This window comes from Microtus oregoni, unplaced genomic scaffold, assembly GCF_018167655.1.
Source record: "Microtus oregoni isolate MIOR12 unplaced genomic scaffold, Mior012 000002F_ref0000024, whole genome shotgun sequence".
NCBI lineage: Eukaryota > Metazoa > Chordata > Mammalia > Rodentia > Cricetidae > Microtus > Microtus oregoni.
In genome coordinates, this window is record NW_024543061.1 from 63,420,364 (window position 1) to 63,440,631 (window position 20,268).

The window sequence follows — 20,268 nt, forward strand, 5'->3', positions numbered from 1 at the left end:
ATTACTAAAAATAATCTTTTTTTCAAAGATTTATTCATTATGTATACAACATTCTGCCTCCATGTATGCCCACACTCCAGAGAAGGGCACCAGATCTCATTACAGATGGTTGTGAGCCATCATGTGGTTGCTGGGAATTGAACTCGGGACCTATGGAAGAGCAGCCAGTGAGTGCTCTTAACCACTGAGCCATCTCTCCAGCCCCCATATTAAAAATAATCTTAAGAAGCTGGGCATGGCAGTGCACTCCGAGTGTTTGGGAGGCAGAGGCAGGCAGGGCTCTGTGAGACTTAAGCCATCGTCATCTACACAGCTAGTTCCAGGCCAGTCAGGGCTAAATTGTTGAGACCATATCTTAAAACAAAACCAAATGAACAATAACAATAAAATATGTTCACTAAATACCAAATCAACTTCAAGAAAAAAAGTAACGTAGTTTCACTACGTTGCTCTGGCTTGTTCTGGAAGAAGCAGAGGCCGCAGAAATGCAACATCATAGCAAAGAACTGCTAAAAAAAAAAAAAGTGAAAAATTCATCCTGGAGCCAGATTTTTTTTTTTACATCCCCCCACACCGACATTAGTGTTTCTCTGTGAAATAGCCCTGGCTATCCTGGAACTCAGAGATCCGCCTGCCTCTGCCTCCCAAGTGCTGGGATTAAAGACAGGCGCCACCACCGCCCAGTGAGCCAGAATATTTTTGTTAGGCACTTTTATGGTTTGTTTGTTGCGTGCGTGTGTGTACACATGCATGTGTGTTCAGGTAAAGGGTCAACCCTGGCGTCCCTCGGTCACTCTCTGCGGTGGCGGCAAGCCCTACGGACCTGGTATCGCTTGGGCACCGAGGGACCCAACTCAGGTCCTCATGTTTGTGCTGCAGCCCTCTATGAACTGACTTTGCTTAGCTTTAATTTCAAAACCAGAATTCTAGACCTGGGGGAGAACCAGGAAACAATGGTGCCCAAGAACTCCAGGAGAGAATAGAGACGACCTGCACCGTGAGAGACAGGCCTGGGATCTCTGGAGTTAGGAGAGCGTAGAGATGACCCGACCAGCACCGTGAGAGACAGGCCTGGGATCTCTGGAATTCGGGGTGATGTAGTTAAGGTAAGCAGTGTTACCTTTGACATTGCTGGACCCCAAGTCCCCGAAGCTCCCATGATGTGCACATGTTCCCCTCAGTCTGCTCAGAGCCGATGAAAAAGTAGAAAGTCGCTGTGCTGGTCCAGTGTTTAGTGTGAGCAGGATGCTTCCAGGACCTGGATGCAATAGGGTCAACTTTTCATCCTCAGACTGTGGGGCCCAGAACAGGTTGGCCACACTGCTGTCATGTTACTGGTTGGTAGCGCTGGGTTCCAGGAAAAGCCAGAAGCTGATACCACCCAGGGTGGGCCAGTATCTAAAGGGAAGAACCTGACATTTCAACCGCTACATAAGGTTAGATAAGACCACCAGACGTCCCTGAGCCCAGGACTCAACTATTTCCCTTTTGCTAAGATACCCCTAGACAAATGTCAGCCAATCAGGGTCCTCCCCCCAAAACCTCTACTATGAAAACAACCCTACTGGGCCTGGGCTGGACACTCTGCTCTTAACCATTCTTAACATACGGGATTCAGTAACCGTGGTGGTCTTTTCCGGGTGGGGAGGATCCCTGTGATCTGGCATAACAGAGATGTTTCCTTGTAGATGTTGTGAGCCTGGGCTACCTAGGAAATTTGAAGCTTGTTTTAACTTCAACAGTGGCTGGAGCCTTAATCTCCTGAAATCTCAGCCAGCAATGGCAACTCAGCAGTTACCAGCCTGCTTCTCTAGAGGCACCAGCTCAGGCCGCAGACCTAGGAGAATCCCGCTCCTGCAGGCACCCGCCCTGTAGCTGTGGCTATAGGTATGGTAGCTTTAACTAAATGTCTATAATTCTAATTATGAATAAGATTGGAGATTCAGAGGTTGGAGTGAAAATCTGCAAGCTCAGGGGCTGAGTATCAACTAGGTAACCCTTTGTCCTGGCAAGTGTCCATGAAAGACACATGCTTCCGCTTCACCAAACCACAAAACCCACCTGACTACTTCCTGAGTGAGTCTCTACCCATCCGAGGTGCCCTCTGATGCTCTGTGGTTACTTTCTGTCAACTAGTTGCTAAAGCTGCCTCCTGACCCAGGTTGATTTTATTAACATGAATGCAAACTCGGGGTTCACAGTGTAATTAAATATCCCCCAACAGAGGCCAGCATGAGCTACACGAGAATGTGTCAAATAGTAAAAACTTAAAATGTATATGTATGGTATGTATATGTAAAATGTGGGGGGTTGGTGATGCGTATTTGTGTCTTGGTGTGGGTTGGGGCGTGTCTGTGGAGTGTGTATGTGTTGGTGTATTGAGACACGGCTTCCTGTGCAGTCCAGGGGCTCCGGACACTCTTGCCTTGATCTCCGAGCACTGCCACAACTACCAGAGTTCTTCCAAATATATGTTATTGTTAAAGCTGCCCCATCCATTACTAGGAGGAAGGTATTTTTGCTTTCAAGACACAATCTCTCTATGTAGCCCTAGCTCTTCTGGAACTATGTAGACCCGAACTCACAGACATGCGCCCAAGTGCTGGGATTAAAGGCATGCACCATTAATACCCAGCTGTCAAAATATTATTTTACCTAATTTTTTACTTCTATGAATGTCTAGTTTATGAATTCTAAAGTTGTTTTTGATTTTTTTTTTCTTTGTTTGTTTGTTTGAGACAGGGTTTCTCTGTAGCTTTGGAGCCTGTCCTGGAACTAACTCTGTGGACTGGGCTGACCTTGAACTCACAGAGAGCCACCTGCCTTGGTCTCCCCTGAGAGCTGAGATTAAAGGAGTGCCCCACTTTTGAAGTTAATTGGTAGACATTAGGTGTCTCTGATGGAAAACAACATTGTCAATGACTTCTTCAAAAAAAAAGATCATTTTCTCACAATACTGTCCCTCTTTTTCTTCTTTCTTCGAGAGGGTTTTCCTGTAGATCAGGCTGGCCTCAAACTCACAGAGTTCACTGGCCTCTGCCTCCTGAGTGCTGGGATTAAAGGCGTGCGCCACCACTGCCCGACTAGGTATTGTTCTTGATTTGTGCTGTATTTTGGAAATGATTTTTCTTGTCCTAAGTTTGGTACCCACTATGGCGATGCTGAGGCCGCAGAATAGTAAGAGGGGTATATGCTCCTTCCTCTCTCCCTTTCCCCTCCTCTCTCCTTTTCTTCTGTTTTTGAGGCCTGGAAGCTACTACATTCCCACACTAGTCTCAAACTTGCCCCAGTCCTCCTGATTCAACCCTTTCTGGTAACAGCAGTCGATAATAACAGCTACTCAGGAAGCTGGGGCAGGATCAAAGTTCAAGGCCAGCATGGGCAATTTAGTGAGACCTGTATCAAAAAAAAAGTAAAAGAAGAGTCTGGCAGTGGTGGAGCGTGCCTTTAATCCCAGCACACACAGGAGGCAGAGGCAGGTGGATCTCTGAGTTTGAGGCCAGCCTGGTCTACAGAGTGGGTTGCAGGATAGGCTCCAAAAGCCACACAGAGAAACCCTGTCTCAAAAAAAACAAAACAAAAACAAAAAAAGTAAGAGGATGGGAGTTCAATTCCTTCCTATCACCCTCAAAAAAAAAAAAAGGAAAAAAAAAAACTACATATGGGGTAACACCACCCTCTGGATTCATGTTGTCAATAATAAAGACCTGATAGGAGCTGATGGTGGTATATGCCTGGAATCTCTACCCATGGGAGGCAGGGCTAGAAGGATAAGGAAAATTCAAGATCATCTCAGTTACTTACCAAATTCCAGGCCAGCCTGGGCTACTGAAGTCCCTGTCTTAAGCAGGTTTTGCGACTCATGATGATTCATTGGTCCTGGTCGTGGAGTGATGGATAACTGGAAGGGTTAAACAGTGGGGCACCTGCAGGAAGGCTCTATTCTCGCTCAGGAATTGCAAGGAAACAAAGAGGAAAACCGGGGCTAGACAGTTAGCCACTAGCTTCCTGATAGGAAGGGAGGGGCGCACCATCCTCTCATCCAGAGAACCATTCAAAGCCAAGTGTGCCAGGTTTGAGGCCAGCTTAGTCGACATAGTGAATTCCAGACCAGTAGTAACAAAAACCCTCTGTGAGGTGGTACAGTCCTTTAATCCTTACACCAAGGGCAGGCGCAGCTACTCAGAGAAACCCAATCAAATATCTGTAGTCCTGTCAGCACTAACGTGAAGCTGTGGAATGGAAACAGGTACATTAGGTGTGTTTGCTATGACCAGGGGCTGGAAATAAATGGCAAATCAGAGGGAAAGGCAGCAATTCTGCTCTGGTCGGGAGTGCAATCCACCACAGGCTGCCTGTGGCTCTCCGGGAAGAGTGAGGTCACACTGACCTCTGTAAAGGCATGGGGTGAACTTCAGGAAAAGAAACACTGTGAGCAAAGTTGGGGAGAGGCAAGAACAACACAGAACCTCTTCAGTAACCCGTGTATAGGAAGCAGCGCTATCCTTCCCCGTGGTCTGTGTCTGGAGGGTTCACCCCGGCTCTGCCTCAGGAGAGCAGGTATCACAAGACCATACTGCCGCACCTGCTATGAGCAGCGGTGGATGAATCTAGGGGGCTGTGCACACAGGACACTCCCCACTATGTTCCCAGCCCCACAGCCAGGACTCAAGAGATTGCTTGAAGCCCAGGAAAAATGAACACATGGGAAAAAAATAAGCTTGTGGACATGGCGTACATTCAGAATCTTTATTTCAAAATAAAAACTACAGTAACATGAATAGAAAGTATATATGGAAATATTTACAAGCTGGCCATTGTCAAATGGAAACATTCCACCCAGTGTTACTGCCAACTCACGGAGGAGCCGAAGAGGGAAGGCTGAGGAGCCACTTTTCCCCAGCAAGGGCCCTCTTCGTAGCTTTGTGAGTTTTTAATCCCAAGTCTCAATGACCACAGGGAGTCATGAACAGGTACTGAAACTGAGTACTGAAAATACTGCTATATGCATGGGTTTGCCTAAAGGGTCTGGAATGTGTGAGCACCAAAAGGGACAGAGGGGTCCAGTGACTGATGGAAAATGGGGGAGGACCATCAGGGCCATCTTCATTTGTAAGCCCTGTAGAGATCGAGGGGATGGCTGTGGAGGGGGATCTGTGACCCACAGCAGGAGGGAATCTTGACATTCTTCCCAACACACTACAGTGCATGTTTCCTAGCTCCTTTAAAGAAAGTCTCCCTCTCCACACAACTGGGTCCTCAGGAGTCCCGACCTCACACTTTCCCTAGTCCCATCACCCCTCCCAGCTGGAGGGAGGCTGAGCCTGCCACCCCCAACCTCAAGGAAGCAGCCCTCTCCAACAAGAACAGTGAGCCAGAAGAGTGCAATCTAATCCTGGTGCGAACTCCGCCTGGCAGAGGCCCCGCGGCTCACGTACACAGGGATGAGCTTGAATGGAGTCTAGCAAAAAGAAAATGACAAGAACAGGGGAAACAGGTACCTCCCAGCCAGAGCAAAGTGACGGTGCACACACATTCATATCCTCAAGCGTGGGCCACACTGCACAATTCCACTGCTCCTCCAGTGTCCAGCAGAGTCAGGGCCCCTCGGGCACTTAGCGCAGTTATCACAGGGACACAGTGACATGGGAGCCTGAGAGTGTACCAGGCATAGACGAGCATGCCATGACCGCAGAGCAACACGGTACTCAAACAAGGTAACTGATAATCATTCAGGAAAAACCCTCTCCCAGAGCTGAGGTAACAAAGTTCAAATTTGCTATGAATCCCTTTAAACCAAAAATAAAACAAAAATCAACACATCAAAATCTCTTAAGAAACAACACTGAACTAAGAAATGCCTATCAAGAACTACTGCATGACGTTCCTCTCATTTGTATGGCTCGATCACCAGCTGGGTGGTGGGGGTGACCGCAGGAAAAGAAACCGTGAGTTCATCAGGACAGGAGGGACGTGTCTGGCCCAGGTGAAGGAGAAGTATCCTGCAAGCCCTCCTCCCTTCTCTGAACTCCATGCAAAATCAAAGGCCACCAACACCACTAACTACAAAGCCCACCTTTGTAAGAAGCAGAGATTTCAAGTAACACAACATAAAAACTCTAATCTTAAAAGGCTCACATTTCTGTGAGCCTTTTCCTACAGGCACTCACTCTTCTGAGAGAACCTCGAAGAGACTTTGTCTAGGACGGAGGCAGCTCGCGCGCCCACTAGTAATGTCTGCCCTCCATTCAGGTTGCGCCTTCACCCTCCAGCACCAAACCTTTGTTCCTCTAGTACCTCTCTTTAAACACCTCCCTCCAACCTAATTTTCTTACTCTTTCATTATTTGGTAAAATTACATTTAAAAAAATAAATATTTATGCAATAAAACCTGAAGATAAAATAAATAAAACTCAAGTTACTTAGCTGTGTGGAGCTGTGTCAAGTGAGGAGGGCTTGAATCCCCATGGCCCCCAACACTGGGAGTGAAAATCTTTGTTTCCCTGCAAGCTGAGGTTGGGGGAGGCAGGGCTGCACCCCATTCCTACTCCCTAGGTGAGGGGATCCTAAAACCTAAGGGGAGCTGCAGCCACTCCTTCCTGACACGAAGGTAGGTTCACTCGATCTCACCAGATTATAAGAGAAATATCCAAGAAATGTAACAGTTAACAAAGCCATTGATGATCCGACTAACCCCAGCCGTGGGTGCAGCTGAGTGTTCGTGAGTGTGTGGGCTGAGAAAGGATCACATAGCAGCGTTCAGAAGCAGTCCTGGTTCATCCTGATGAGGTCTCCTGGCTTTCGGGGAGGTTGTTTGCTGCACTGGAGGGAGGTGTAGGAGGTCCGCCTCAGGCATTGGCAGGGCTCTCCTTGCCGGGCTGCATGCTGTTCATCTCCATACCAGAGGTTTTCCCAGCCTGTGCCTGCCCCTCGAAGGCCCGGGTAATGTCCTCGAAAGTCCTGCCTTTGGTCTCAGGGACTTTGAAGAAGGTGAAGATTAAGAAGACCGCGAGGAAAACAGCGAAGATGATGAAAACATAGGCTCCCAAGGCGGCCTAGGAGACGGGAGGAAGGTTGGTCATTGGCAGCGGACTGGCTCATTTCTAGCCGGCCTTAAACTACAGCACTTCCATATTGAATGAATTGGCAAGATTGCTTCCCTTAATATGGCAGTGTTTCTCTGTAATTCTTTGTATCATTTTTAAAAACATTTATTTCATATACAGTGTTCTGCCTGCATGTACGCTTACAGGCCAGAACGGGGAACCAGGTCTCATTAAGGATGGCTGTGAGCCACCATGTGGTTGCTGGGTATTGAACTCAGGACCTCTGAAAGAACTCTCTCTTAACCTCTGAGCCATCTCTCCAGCCCTGTATCCTTCTTTTTTATAGTCACTCACTCAAACTAGATGCTTCCAAACACCTTCTGAGGAGGATTTTGTTTTGCTTCTGATTTATTACATAAAGCATTTTCTATTCCCATGGGTATTTCTAGAAACCTGGATTTTAAAACTTATAGTCAAATGTCTAAGATCAAAATCTTCAGAAGGGCCAGACGTGGTGGCACACTTTATTTTTACTAATTATTATCTTATGTATATGAGTGTTTTGCCCGTATGTATGTCTGTGCACCATTGTGTGCCAGGCTTTATAGGCAGTTATGAGCTACCTTATGGGTGCTGGGAATAATAGAGCCTGGATCCTCTGGAAGAGTAGCCAGTGAGACATCTCTCCAGGCCCAACACAAGCCTTTAATCCCAGCGCTCAGGAGGCAAAAACAAGCAGATCTCGGAGTTCAAGGCCAGCCTGGTCTACAGAGTGATATCCAGCCTTACAAGTGCTGGGATTGTCAGTACCAACCAGGCCTGGCTTGTCCCTTGCCTCTCCAGTTTCCTTGTGGGAAGTCTGGTTTAAAGCTCTTGACTGCAATCTGCCCCAGAGCGTCTACTACTAAGGTGTATCCTAAGTGTGTTGGCTTAAGTAGGCTGGTTTGTGATAATGTTTGATTTTAAATTTACTTACTGCAGCCGATGGGAAGAGCATCCCAACCAAGAAGTTGGAGGTCCAGTTAGAACAGCCAGCCACTGCCACGGCAGCTGGGCGGGGGCCCTGGCTAAAGAGTTCAGCCACAATAAACCAGGGAATGGGGCCCGGTCCAATTTCAAAGAAGGCCACATAGACCAGGATAGCCACAATACAGACAAAGCTCATGGCTTGATACTCATCCTGCAAGAGAAGGAAACACAGCAAAGTCTGGTTAAAAAAAGGACAGCACGGCATAGGTCCCATTTTTGGATCTGTTGTATAAAGCTGACAGTCACTCTGCTTGGGAGTCAGAAACCCTACTGCCGCTGAATGCAAGCCACTCCATCTCACCCATCTCATTTTGTACCAAGACCAGTTCACTATCCGTAAAAATGGAACTACAAGATGACTTTTGCAATTTTTTTATTTTTACTTTTTGTTTTTTCTAACCACTGTTTCTCTAGGTAGCCCTGGCTGTCCTGGAACTTGATCTGCAGACCACACTGGCCTTGAATTTAGAGACCCACCGGCCTCTGGGCCGGGATTCATGGCAGGCACCACTATACCTTGTGGAGGACCTCCTGCCTTTGCCAACGCTGGGTTTACAGGTGTGCACTACTGCCAATGTCTGGCCTTCAAGCTGACTGTTAGGAATTAAAGCAGACAGGGCCTGTGAGATGGATCTGTGGGCACAGGTGCTTGCCACCAAGCCTGAGGACCTGACTCCAGTACCCCAGACCTATGTGATGGAAAGTAATTGGAAGATTAGGAATTCATGGCCATCCTTGGCTATAAAAGACCTCTCCTAAACATTACACAAATGCGCCCTAAAAGCCCTATCACATGCACACAAGGACAGAGACACTCGTTTCCCAATCTCTGAAGATGCATCTTTAATAAAACTCCAACTTGACTCTCCTGATGACCTGGAAGGCCAGGACCTTGGCTGCTGCCATAGAGAGTCAATTACAGCGTCTGTAACACCATTCAAAGAGCACTCACCTTTAGTAACATGGAAGTAGTCATGAGGATGGAGCAGATAGCCATGCCTCCCAGGCCTATCATGTGCAGGGTTCGCCTCCCAGCCCGCTCAACCAGGAACACCTGGAAGACAAGGCATTTGCAAATTCACACACACGCTGTGCCTCACCCCATATTTCCAGGTACCTAATCCTTCCCACACCTCTCCTTTCTCATCTATTCCAATATATGCTGGGAATTTTTTTTCTCAGGGCAATTAAAGAACAAAGAGTGCTTTAACTAAATGCGGGTCCCTGAAAGGTAGGCAGTCTCTATGTTGGAACGTTAGTAGGAAGGATTTCACCCATCCTTGTCACCCATTCTTCTTTGTTATTTTAAATCTTTATTCATTTTATATACCACCCACAGCCCCCCATCCCTCTCTTCCCAGTCCCTCACACCCCAACTTACAGATACTATAGTGAAGATAGTATTAACCACACCCGCTCCAATTGTAGCATAGATTGGCTCCTGAACACCTGCATCCTTGAAGATTCCTGTTGAGTAATAGAACACCTAGAAGAAGACAAAAACTGCATCAAGGATTGCACCCCAGGAATACTGGGGTCCTGCACCTCTATATCCCAGTTATCTAGGCCAGCTACTGTTTTCTCCTAATGTCTAGTTCCATAGTTCCACTACTTTCTTTTCATTCTTTTTTTTTTTTTTTGGTGGGGAGTGGGGTGTGCGACATCTTCCTCTGTAGCCTCTACCTCTCCAGTGCTGGGGTCACAGGAATGAGTCACAATGCCCACCCAGTTTATGTCTGCTTCACTAAATGTTAAAGATGTAAGTCCTAGTTTCTCTTTTGTCTCAATTCCCAGTCCTCTCTAGGGATAACATTTAGATGTGATGTGTGCCACCACACTCCCCTTTGCCTCTACGTCATTTCTGTTATTAAGCAGGGCATGAGGGCACACACCTTTAATCCCAGCCTGCACTCAAGAAGCTGAGGCAGGAGAATCTGTGAGTTCTAGCCAGACTGATACAGTGATACTAAGTCTCGAAAAGCAGCAACAAAATAAAAATATAAAAGAAAAAACTATAGGGGCTGGAGAGATGGCTCAGCGGTTAAGAGCATTGCCTGCTCTTCCAAAGGTCCTGAGTTCAATTCCCAGCAACCACATGGTGGCTCACAACCATCTGTAATGAGACCTGCAGGAAGAATACTGTATACATAATAAAAACAAATAAATAAATAAAAAAAAAAAAGAAAAAAACTATAAAATAACAGCAACAAAACCTGAAGGCTGGCGACACAGCTCAGCAACAGAACACTTAGATGACAGGTCCTAAATTTAATCCCTAACTCAGTAAGGCAAGAAACAAAATGAAGGATATGTTGCTTGCCCAAAAATAGGTTGGTGGAGTAATTTCTACGCCTACTGTAGACTGGATTCCCTTTTCTGTTGTTTTTCCTTTTTGAGAGAAGGCCTTTCTATGTAGCCCTAGCTGTCCTGGAACTCACTCTGTAGACCAGGCTGACCTTGAACTCAAGAGATCTGCCTGCCTCTGCCTCCAGAGTGCTGGTGGTGGGTACATGCTAACACCACCCAGCTAGCTTTACTTGTTAACAATCAAGTCCAGGCTACTTTCAAAACACTCTTGGCAAGGTAGACTCAGGAAATCCTACCCTGCAGTTGGGGTTAGAGTATACCCAAATAAAATCTGCTCATTGAGGAAACGGGGAGCCATCCTAGTGCAATAATGAATTTCCTCAAGGGGGGAACAAGGGGGGCATCTCGAGGACTGTGCGCTCTATCGTGTGTGATGTTTTGGAACTGGTGTGAAGTGGCTGACCTCAAACTCCAGGGCAGTAATGACTGTCCTGTTCCAACTTTTGGAGTAACTACATTCTACAGACATATGCCAACCTGCCAACAAGATCAGGGCATTTCAGGAACTATTGCTGGGCCCCTTTGACATCATGGCAGACACTCACGGCATTGATCCCAGAGAGCTGCTGAGATAGTTGGAGAATGACGGAGATAAGGAGCGGCTGGCGGTAGTTGGGCGCCCTGAAGAGCTCCAGCACGGTGACCTGCTTCTCCTGCGCCATCCGGGCACTCTCATCTTTCATCTCCTGAATCTCCTGGGCCACATCCTGGGTGCCCCACAACTGCTGAAGGACTGGGAAAAAGAGGCAAAAAAAAAAAATAAAGAGGCTGTGTCCCCGCCACCCCTTGTTTCCTGTCAGTCAGCAGGCAAGGAAACACACAGATGGATGCACCTACAGCCTCCACCTTTGCTTGTCTTCTCGCTTTGTTCTTGGGTTCTGACAGTCATCAGAAAGCTTTCTGTGCACATGGAGAAGCAGGAAAGGAAGGTGACAAAAACATCCAGTGCAGGGCTGGAGAGGTAGCTCAGCAGTTAAGAGCACTGGCTGCTCTTCCTGAGGACCCGGGTTTAATTCCTAGCACCCACACTGTGGCTCACAACTGTCTGTAACTCCAGTTCTAGAGGACTGGATACCCTTACACAGGAAAAACACCAGTGCACATAAAAATAAATAATTATCAGACAGCCAGGCGGTGGTGGCGCACGCCTATAATCCCAGCACTTGGGAGGTAGAGGCAGGCGGATCTCTGTGAGTTCAAGGCCAGCCTGGTCTACAAAGGGAGTTCCAGGACAGGTTCCAAAGCTACAGAGAAACCCTGTCTCGAAAAAACCAAAAAATAAAAAAATAATTATCAGACAAACAAACAATCTATCTAATGCCCTTGCCCTGAAGCACTCACAAAGCCAAATTCCCGAGGTGATGTCTAAGTACTCACTCTCCTTTGCATGGTCTTCCTCCTTCTTGTTAATGAGCAAGAATCTCGGGCTTTCAGGACAAAACGGAAGGGCTGCGCTTTGTATGATAGCGGGAATGATGGTTAAGCCCAACAGCCCAGGCCACAGGTCTTCAGAGCCCAGGATGAAGTCCAAACCAAAGATCTAGAAACCAGACAAAGAGAATACTGAAACCCAACCATACTTCCCAGGCCACAGATTCACTATTAAAAAAAAAAATCATCCATTTCTTTTTTTAACCATACATAGAAAAAAATAAATTGTTTCTTTCCCTTTCTGGGCCCTGCCAGCATCATTAGCTACTGTATGAACTATAGTAATAGCATTTGAAACACATACATATAAAAACATAACTGAATACATGCCAGACCCTGAGGGCCTCACCCACATCATTCACAGAGCACAGAGTCAACATGCATTAAACATGGAAAGCTGCAAGGTACCTGAGCCACCAGGATCCCGATAACAACACCCAGCTGGTTTAGGGTGCCAAAGGCACCCCGCAGGGCGGTGGGAGACACCTCTCCGATGTACATAGGCACAAAGCCTGTGCACAGTCCACAGAAGATGCCGATAACCAGGCGGCCCAGGATCAGCATCTCCACTGACTCGGCTATCTTGGCAAAGCCCATGAGGCAGCCACCAGCGATGGCAAGTAGGTTGACTAGAAGCATCGAATTGCGCCTGTGCGGTGGACCAAAGACAAAGTATAATTAGTCAGCAAAGCGGCTCCCGTGTCCTCTCCCCATGGCCTTGCTCCTCTGTAGCCTCTGCAGGCATGAATAAATCTCTTTGCCTTTGTTGCTGTGGGCTTGTATATTTGAGGGAACTGTGTCACCACTGAGCTACACCCCATGGTTTCTTTCTTCCCTTTTTTTAAGAATAAAGTTTAGGGGTTGGAGAGATGGCTCAGAGGTTAAGAGCATTGACTGTTCTTCCAGAGAGCCTGAGTTCAATTCCCAGCAAACACAAGGAGGCTCAGAACCAACTGTAATGAGATCTGGTGCCCTCTTCTGGCAGGCAGGCATACATGCAGACAGAACACTGTATGTGTAGTAGATAAATAAATCTTACTACTGTGTGTGTGTGTGTGTGTGTGTGTGTGTGTGTGTGTGTGTGTGTGCCAGAATGCCACAGCACACATTATGGAAGGAATCGGTTCTCTCTTTCCACCTGTATGTGGATGCCAAGGACTGAACTCAGGCCATCAGGCTTCTTGGCAAAGGCTGAGCCACCATGCTGGTCCCTTTTTATTACATGCATCATAGAATTGATATTGCAATGATGGTAGGATATGTAAGACAATGTTTTTTCATTTCACTGAAAAGAATACTCTCAGAATGTAGCTAGTCTCAGCTCTCTGTATCAAGTAGTTAAGGGCTAGACTAACTAGTACTGATCAATGATAGGGAATGGCGGCCAAGCCGCTGAGATAGCCACAAGATGTAAAAGATTAACACTGGAAGGCCCCTACAGCTGAGAGGCCCGGGACTCTGGCTTTGAGACAGGGTCTCACTATGCAGCCCTAGATAAATGGAGCCTAACCTGCTTCGGCCCTTCTAGCACCGCAGTGCTCAGAGAGCCTGGGAAACATGACCCAAATAGACAAGTGAATGGCAAAGGGAGCTGGGAAGAATGCTAACACACGGTCCCCGTCTCCAGAGGCCGCTTAATTGGCCCAAGTGTGACACAGCCCTGGGAGTCCTAAAAGCTCCCTTAGGGGACCCGAAATGCACAAATACCAGTAAGAGTTTAAAAAAAGATTATTCTCCTCCTCCTCTTCTTGATGCGGTTCTTAGGATAATGGAAGAAAACCACAGTGGTTATTAATCAGGAGACCCCATTAAAAACCAAAATAAAGGGGCTGGAGAGATGGCTCAGCGGTTAAGAGCATTGCCTGCTCTTCCAAAGGTCCGGAGTTCAATTCCCAGCAACCACATGGTGGCTCACAACCATCTGTAAAGAGGTCTGGCGCCCTCCTCTGGCATGTGGGCATACATGGAGGCAGAATGTTGTATACATAATAAATATTTAAAAAAAAAAACCAAAATAAACTGGGCGGTGGTGGCACACTAATGCCAGCACTAGAGAGGCTGGGGCAAGTTCCAGGCCAACCTGGAATACAGAGAAAGTTTCAGGACAGGCTCCAAAGTTACACAGAGAAACCCTGACTTAAAAAAAAAAAAACAAAACAAGCAATAACCTATACACAGAGAAACCCTGTCCCCCCTGCCCAAAAAAGTCCCAAAAAACCACAACTAAACATCATCCAACAACAGATGGATTTGCTAATTATCTTAAATTCAATTTGCATATCTAGAATAGCTAAAATTTAAATCTAAAGACAAAATTTTTTGTGTATGTGTGTGACAAGATGTGTGTCATAGGGAATGTGCTTTGTGGAGGTCAGAGGTCAACTCATGTTGACCATGAGACCAGCTCCTGGGCTTGCCTCAACCCATGGTCCCACCTAAGCCTCACGAGTACTGGGTCTGTGTATCTAGTTTATTAATGGATTCTTTTGTACTCAACTCTTTTTTTTTAATTTGTTTATTATGTATACAATATTCTGTGTGCATGTCTGCAGGCCAGAAGAGGGCACCAGACCTCTTTACAGATGGTTGTGAGCCACCATGTGGTTGCCGGGAATTGAACTCAGAACCTTTAGAAGAGCGGGCAATGCTCTTAACCACTGAGTCATCTCTCCAGCCCCTGTACTCAACTCTTAAAAGTATAATCCTCTTAAAATATTTTATTCAATTTTCTCTTGTGTGTGGGGGGGATCAGTTATTTAGCCATTTCCACAAGTCAAGGATTAGAAAAATACTAATTTTATAAAATATCAAGACTTCCAAGATACTCCAAAACTATTCAGTAATGAAAATTAACTTTTGGCTGGGTGTTAGAGCACCCAGGAAGCAGAAGGAGGTGGCTGGACCTTGAGTTTGAAGCCAGCCTAGTCTACATAGTCAGTGACCCTGCCTCAAGAGGAAAAAGTAACCTCTGACCTTAAAGGGGTTCAAATAAACACCATAGCTGACCTATTAGAGCAGAACTTGAGAGGCCAAGTGCTCACATAGCAGATCTCCAGACAGACCAGCTGGAGCTTCACAGGCAGTGGCCCTCCAAGGGCAGCCGTAGTCCAGGCCAGGGGGTGGAGCTTCCTGGAGCATGAATTAGCACGCCTGTCACATCATCTCCCTGCTCCAAGACTCTCCGCTTATCTTCAGTCTAAACAGTACAGGCCTAATTCTTGCCCAGTGTCTGATCAGTACCTGCCAAAGCGGTTGACAAAGAGTCCAACAGAAAAAGAGCCAATCATGCCGCCAACGGAGAAGATGGCCACACACAGGGACCAGAGGGTGGTCAGCAGCACCTCACTTGGTAGGTCTTCTGACCTTTCTTCCAAAGTGTAGTTGAGAAAGTCCTTTATGATCTGCATGATAAAATGCACAGTGGGAGGACAGACCGTTACATCTGGATGAGAATAGGAGACAAATCCCAGGCGGGAGACTTTCTCCCTCAGAGGAGCAGAGGATGGAAGGCACGTGCTTTGCAACAGACAATTCTGGAGCAGTGCCCTAAACACCCAGTAGGTGGCAGCACAAATGTCCAACAGTGCACCCACCCAGTCACAGCTTCCCACGGTTTTAGCAATCCCCAAGGAATAATATAGGAAACGGGTGGATCACGACTCGGTGAGAGGGCAAGCGGCCAGAGCACGAGAAGCAAGCAGCATGGCTCAGGCTTCTTCCACAGTGTTTGCCCTCCCCCATCTCAGCCAGCCATCTTAAATTCACAATCCTAAAGAACACTTGACACTCACCATCTCAGGAGCATTGATGACTCCAGTGTTGTAGCCAAACTGGAAAGAGCCAATTGTGGCGACAGTAATGGCGAACACCAGACCTGGGGTCACCTGTTAGGAAGACAAGGTGAGAATCCTTACAAATGTGGATGAATGATATTCTTCCCCTTTCCCAGCATGTCTGGCTAATGGCTGTCTTGAGGCAATCCTCCTGCCTCATGTTTCAGAATGCTAGGATTTCAGGCGCATTTGGGGAGACCGTTAGAGGAATTTGAGTCTTTTGGGCTATCCTCATAGCAAGTACCAGGCCAGCCAGGGCAACCCAGCAAGACCCTGTCTCAAAAAGAGAGGAGGAGGAGGGTATGGGGGGGAGGGAGAGAGAGAAGAAACCATTGCAATAGCCGGACCTTGGTAGTGCACACCTGTAATTCCAAGGCCACAGGATCATGATTTCAAAGGCAGCCTCGACTACATACATAGTGAAACATTGGTTGTCTCAAAAGAAAAGATTCAACAAACAAGCAAACATGCACCAGAGAGGCAAGCATGGGGCTGCACTCAGGAATTGTGAGGGCAGGAAATGCCAGTGGCTCAAATCCATAATACCAGCAATTGGGGAGGCCACCAAGGCAGGAGGATAGCCACGAGTTCATGGTCAGCCTAGGCTACAGTGAGACCTTGACTTAAGATAACAAACCCCAAACTCCCCACAGTACAGAAGGTAGAGCAGAAGGCAGCTTTAAGATCCCCAAGAACTGACGGTTCTGCAGAGGCCAGTGCAGCAGGTAGCAACAGCTTGGCCCCTGGGATGCTTAAATCAACAACAAAACACCCCCGGACCAAACTAAGAGTGCTCTCCTCTCCACACCCCGATACTCCACTTTGGCTCAGCTCATATCCCCACACCCCCTTGCGATATTTGAGACGTGTTTCCAAGCTAATATCAAATTCAACTCCTCAGTCCTCCTGCTTCAGTCTCTCAAGTGTGGGATTGTAGTTGTGATTTTAAATTCTACATATCTGAAAACCATGCTTTTCCTTCTGTACCTGGCCTATTTCACATCCATCCATCTCAGCTCCATACAGATATGACTTCATTTTTCTTTCTTTTTTCCCTTTTGTGGCAGGTTTATTCTCTGTGTCGCCCTGGTTGTCCTGGAACTCACGCTGTAGACTAGACCAGGCTGGCCGCGAACTCGAGATTCACTGGTTTCTGCCTCCTGAGTGCACCACTACCCCCCAGCTGGCTTCATTTTTCTTAACCCCTGACTGATACTCCACAGTGTGTCACCATTTTTTTTTTTTTTTTTTTTTAGTCATTCCTCCTTTGATGGGCACCAAGGGCCGGGCTGCTCTTACTTATCTCTAGCCTGTGTAACCTACCAGCAACATCCTGGGGCCCTCTTGAGAGTCTTCCTGTTCGCTAAATATGGTAGTATTTTTCCCCACCCAGCTGGGCTGGCTCATTTTGAACACATTAGGAGCCATTTTTAGCAGAGTGGAATCAGGCACCTTGCTGGGAATCACTCGAGTGGGCTGCGGCAACTCTTTGCCCACCACAGCCACTTCAACTGTCCTTTAAGTTTCTCTTCTCTAAGGTCATACCTTAGAGCGGCAGGCTGGGAGCTTATACCAGCGAGTTGACCTTCCTGCAGCCGCCCAGCCTCCGTGGTAAGTGCTGTCCCTCCCAGGTTTTCCGTAAAGTCCTGTAGTAAAAGCCTCTTTTCCCGTCTCCTCTTCTATTCTGCTTTTTTCCCCCCCACGGCCACCTAATTTACTTTATTTCCAAATAAATTATCTTCGTGAAAAAGTCTTTCCCTGACAAATACTACTTCCTTCACCCACAATAGTAACAGATACACCCTACACTGACAACCACAGTAAGGGCAACTGGACTTCTCTCTACACAGTACTCGGGGATGGCTGGATGCTGAGCAAGGCTAAGCCGACCCCAGGTTCTCCCAAGGTCTAAAGCTTTCCCAAGCCTCCCGGGGAGCTCCGAGACCCACTCAGCATCGCTACGGCCAAGCCCCTATCCCCTTCGCTATCATCACAGCTACATTTAACACAGCCGGGAAGCAATCGGCTTCTTTGGTGATTTTCACACGATAGGAAGGTACCCGGAAGGATCCTCATCAGGTATGAGATGCAGAGAATGCTGGGGCTGATAACGAAAAGGCCTCCCTCCAGATGGCTCGGTGACTTAGGAGAAACCGGAGCATGGCAATCGGCACCAAGACCTGCCTTTGCGAGGACCCCAAACAAACGAGCAAAAATAACCATTTCTTACCTTCGCTGTCCCCATGGTCCCAATCTACTTCTCAAGCCTTAAGGACGATCTATAGGTAGGTTCCAGAGGGACCGTTCCCAGCCAGTGTCCTCGGCAGCAAGTTCTCTCTCGATGCTCAGCGGCACTCAGAGGGCTTCACGACCATCACAGCGAGATGGCCCAACCTACCTATTTATAATCTCTGCAAGGGGTGGAGCCTTTTCATGCTCGCGCCCCCCGCCCCCACCCCCACCCCCAGCCTTTAACCTCTGACCCGAGAAATTGGTGACCTCTATTATCTGATTTTCACAGCTCCTCCCCCAACCCCCTCGCCTTCGCAAGCAATCAATTCCCCCCACCCTCCTCTGGCGGCTTTTACCACGTCCTCCCTGTGGTTCTTTTTTTTTTTTTTTTTTAAAGCCCATCCAAATTCCTTCCCCTTTTCAAGGGCCGACAACCTTTTTGTTTCACAGAACAAAATACCAAAAAGTTTGGAGGGCGGGCAAATTTGAAGGCGCTGGGAATGGAATCAGTCTGGAGAGAGGAAAGCTCTCAGCTGAAAGTCATCCAAGGAGGGAAGCAGAGAATCCGAGACCCTCTGCGACTGGCAGGGGCGGTTTCATTCTAGGCTGGGTGTGCAAGGGAAAGGAGAGCCTGCCCCCGGGAAAACTGGGAAGAATCTGTCCAGTTGTGAAGTCAGCATGGATGTCTTGGAGACTGACCAAAATTAGGCTGCAGGAAAGAGATCAACTGGGGTACATAGCCCTATTTCCTTAGCACCCCACCCCTCGGGAATTCTGCCACCGGCACCTGTTCTAGAAACACAGCAAATACCAAATTCAACTGAACAGATATTTGCTGAGTACATTCTGGGCCTTTAGTGACTGAGAGTGTGTGGGGAGGGGAGAGGTGGGGAGGGAAGGGATGGAGGTGTAGCTCAGTGGTAGAGCACTTGCCTAGGCCCTAGTTCACCCCCTTCAACAGTCAGTCAATAGACAAAGGACAACATTCTCACATAAGAAATGTTTGCTAAAATCCTGTTAGCTGGGGCTTGTGCATTTCTTGAAAGACAAGCATGAGAAAAAAAAAATATCTGATTACCGCGCTGTGCAAGAAAACTAAAAAATTGGCTAGCAGCCCAGGGAGGACAATGACGACCAGCAGGAGGCAGGAGGGATTGCAGGTGAGTTTAGTGTGTAAAGCAGCTGAGCTTGTGACCGACACGTGGTGTGACTGGGGCTCTGGGCTCTGACTTGCTGAAGAAGCAACCCCCTTCCCTGCAGGAGACGGTGGGGGAGGGTGGCTGTATGCACCGAGGAAAGAAAAGCATCTTTACAAAGTAGCTTTGCCTTGTGGCCCAAAATCCAGACTGAACGGCTGAACTCAAGCAAACCTGGTCATCTTCTCCTTAAAGGAGGATCCTTCCTAAATCCGATCCTTCCTAAATCCGGAGAAAACGGAGGTTGGGTGGAACGTGCCGTCCAAGAAAACCTGCCCCGAGCTTGCATCCCCTCCTCCCTCCATTTTCCTTTCTAAGAAGCACTGAGTCGGAAGCCCCATTAATTACCACAGCTACTGAATTTAGCCACCACAGGAAAAACAATGCCCAGAGGCCAGTGCCAGCCAGTAGAAAGAGAATCCAAGCCACTTGTACAACACTACATTTTCTTTAGACCTAGGGAGCGTTTTCAAGATGGTGCAGCAGGTAAAGACTCTTGCAGCCAAGTCTGCAGACCTGAGTTCGATCCCAGGACCCACATGGTGCCAGGAGAGAGCCCATTCCACAAAGCTGTCCTCTTTTTTTTTTTTTTTTTTTTGTGGTTTTTTGAGACAGGGTTTCTCTGTGTAGCCCCGGCTCTCCTGGAACTCACTTTATAGACCAGGCTGGCCTCGAATTCACAGAGAATTGCCACTGCCACTGCCAGGCTTGTTATTTAAATTTTTCTCTTTCTTTCTTTCTTCCTTTCTTTCTTCTTCTTTTTTTTTTTGTTTTGTTTTTAGTTTTTCAAGACAAGGTTTCTTTGTAGCTTGTAGACCAAGCTGGTCTTGAACTCACAGAGTGCTGGGATTAAAGGTGTGTGCCACCACTGCCCAGTTTAAAATTTTAATATCATTAAAATTAACCATTCAGAGCAGCACAGTGGCACCCTACAGTCTCACCTCTCAGAAGAGAATCCTAAATCTCAGGCCAGTCTAAGCTCCTTGCCTGTCTCATAGAAATGAACAAACTAACAATTCAGTTCTCCAAGGCCAGTGGTTCTTTATCATCATAGAACACATGAGGCTCATAGCCGGCCTTGCAGCTTGTAATAAGACCATGATGTCTTTCTGTCTATCTGTCTCTTTCTCCTTC

General features: G+C 47.4%; 1 protein-coding gene across 1 annotated transcript; it reads right to left on the minus strand.

Annotated features, from left to right (window-relative positions):
- Positions 1-4,735: 4,735 nt before the first annotated feature.
- On the minus strand, positions 4,736-18,134 carry Slc2a3 (solute carrier family 2 member 3). The gene is made up of 10 exons (XM_041642758.1): positions 17,937-18,134; positions 15,665-15,757; positions 15,114-15,274; positions 12,282-12,522; positions 11,820-11,982; positions 10,988-11,175; positions 9,457-9,561; positions 9,028-9,129; positions 8,023-8,226; positions 4,736-7,055 (listed from the first exon to the last, which is right to left on the minus strand). The coding sequence occupies exons 1-10, from the start codon at positions 17,949-17,951 to the stop codon at positions 6,849-6,851; spliced, it is 1,479 nt and encodes a 492-aa protein (XP_041498692.1). The 5' UTR covers positions 17,952-18,134; the 3' UTR covers positions 4,736-6,848.
- Between the last annotated feature and the right edge of the window lie 2,134 nt (positions 18,135-20,268).

Excerpts from the sequence above, each read along its gene's own strand:
- Slc2a3 (XM_041642758.1), bottom strand. Across the intron at positions 11,983-12,281 it reads TCGGGATCCTGGTGGCTCAG|ATCTTTGGTTTGGACTTCAT; the intron begins GTACCTTGCAGC and ends TCTGGTTTCTAG. Across the intron at positions 9,562-10,987 it reads AGCTCTCTGGGATCAATGCC|GTGTTCTATTACTCAACAGG; the intron begins GTGAGTGTCTGC and ends GTCTTCTTCTAG.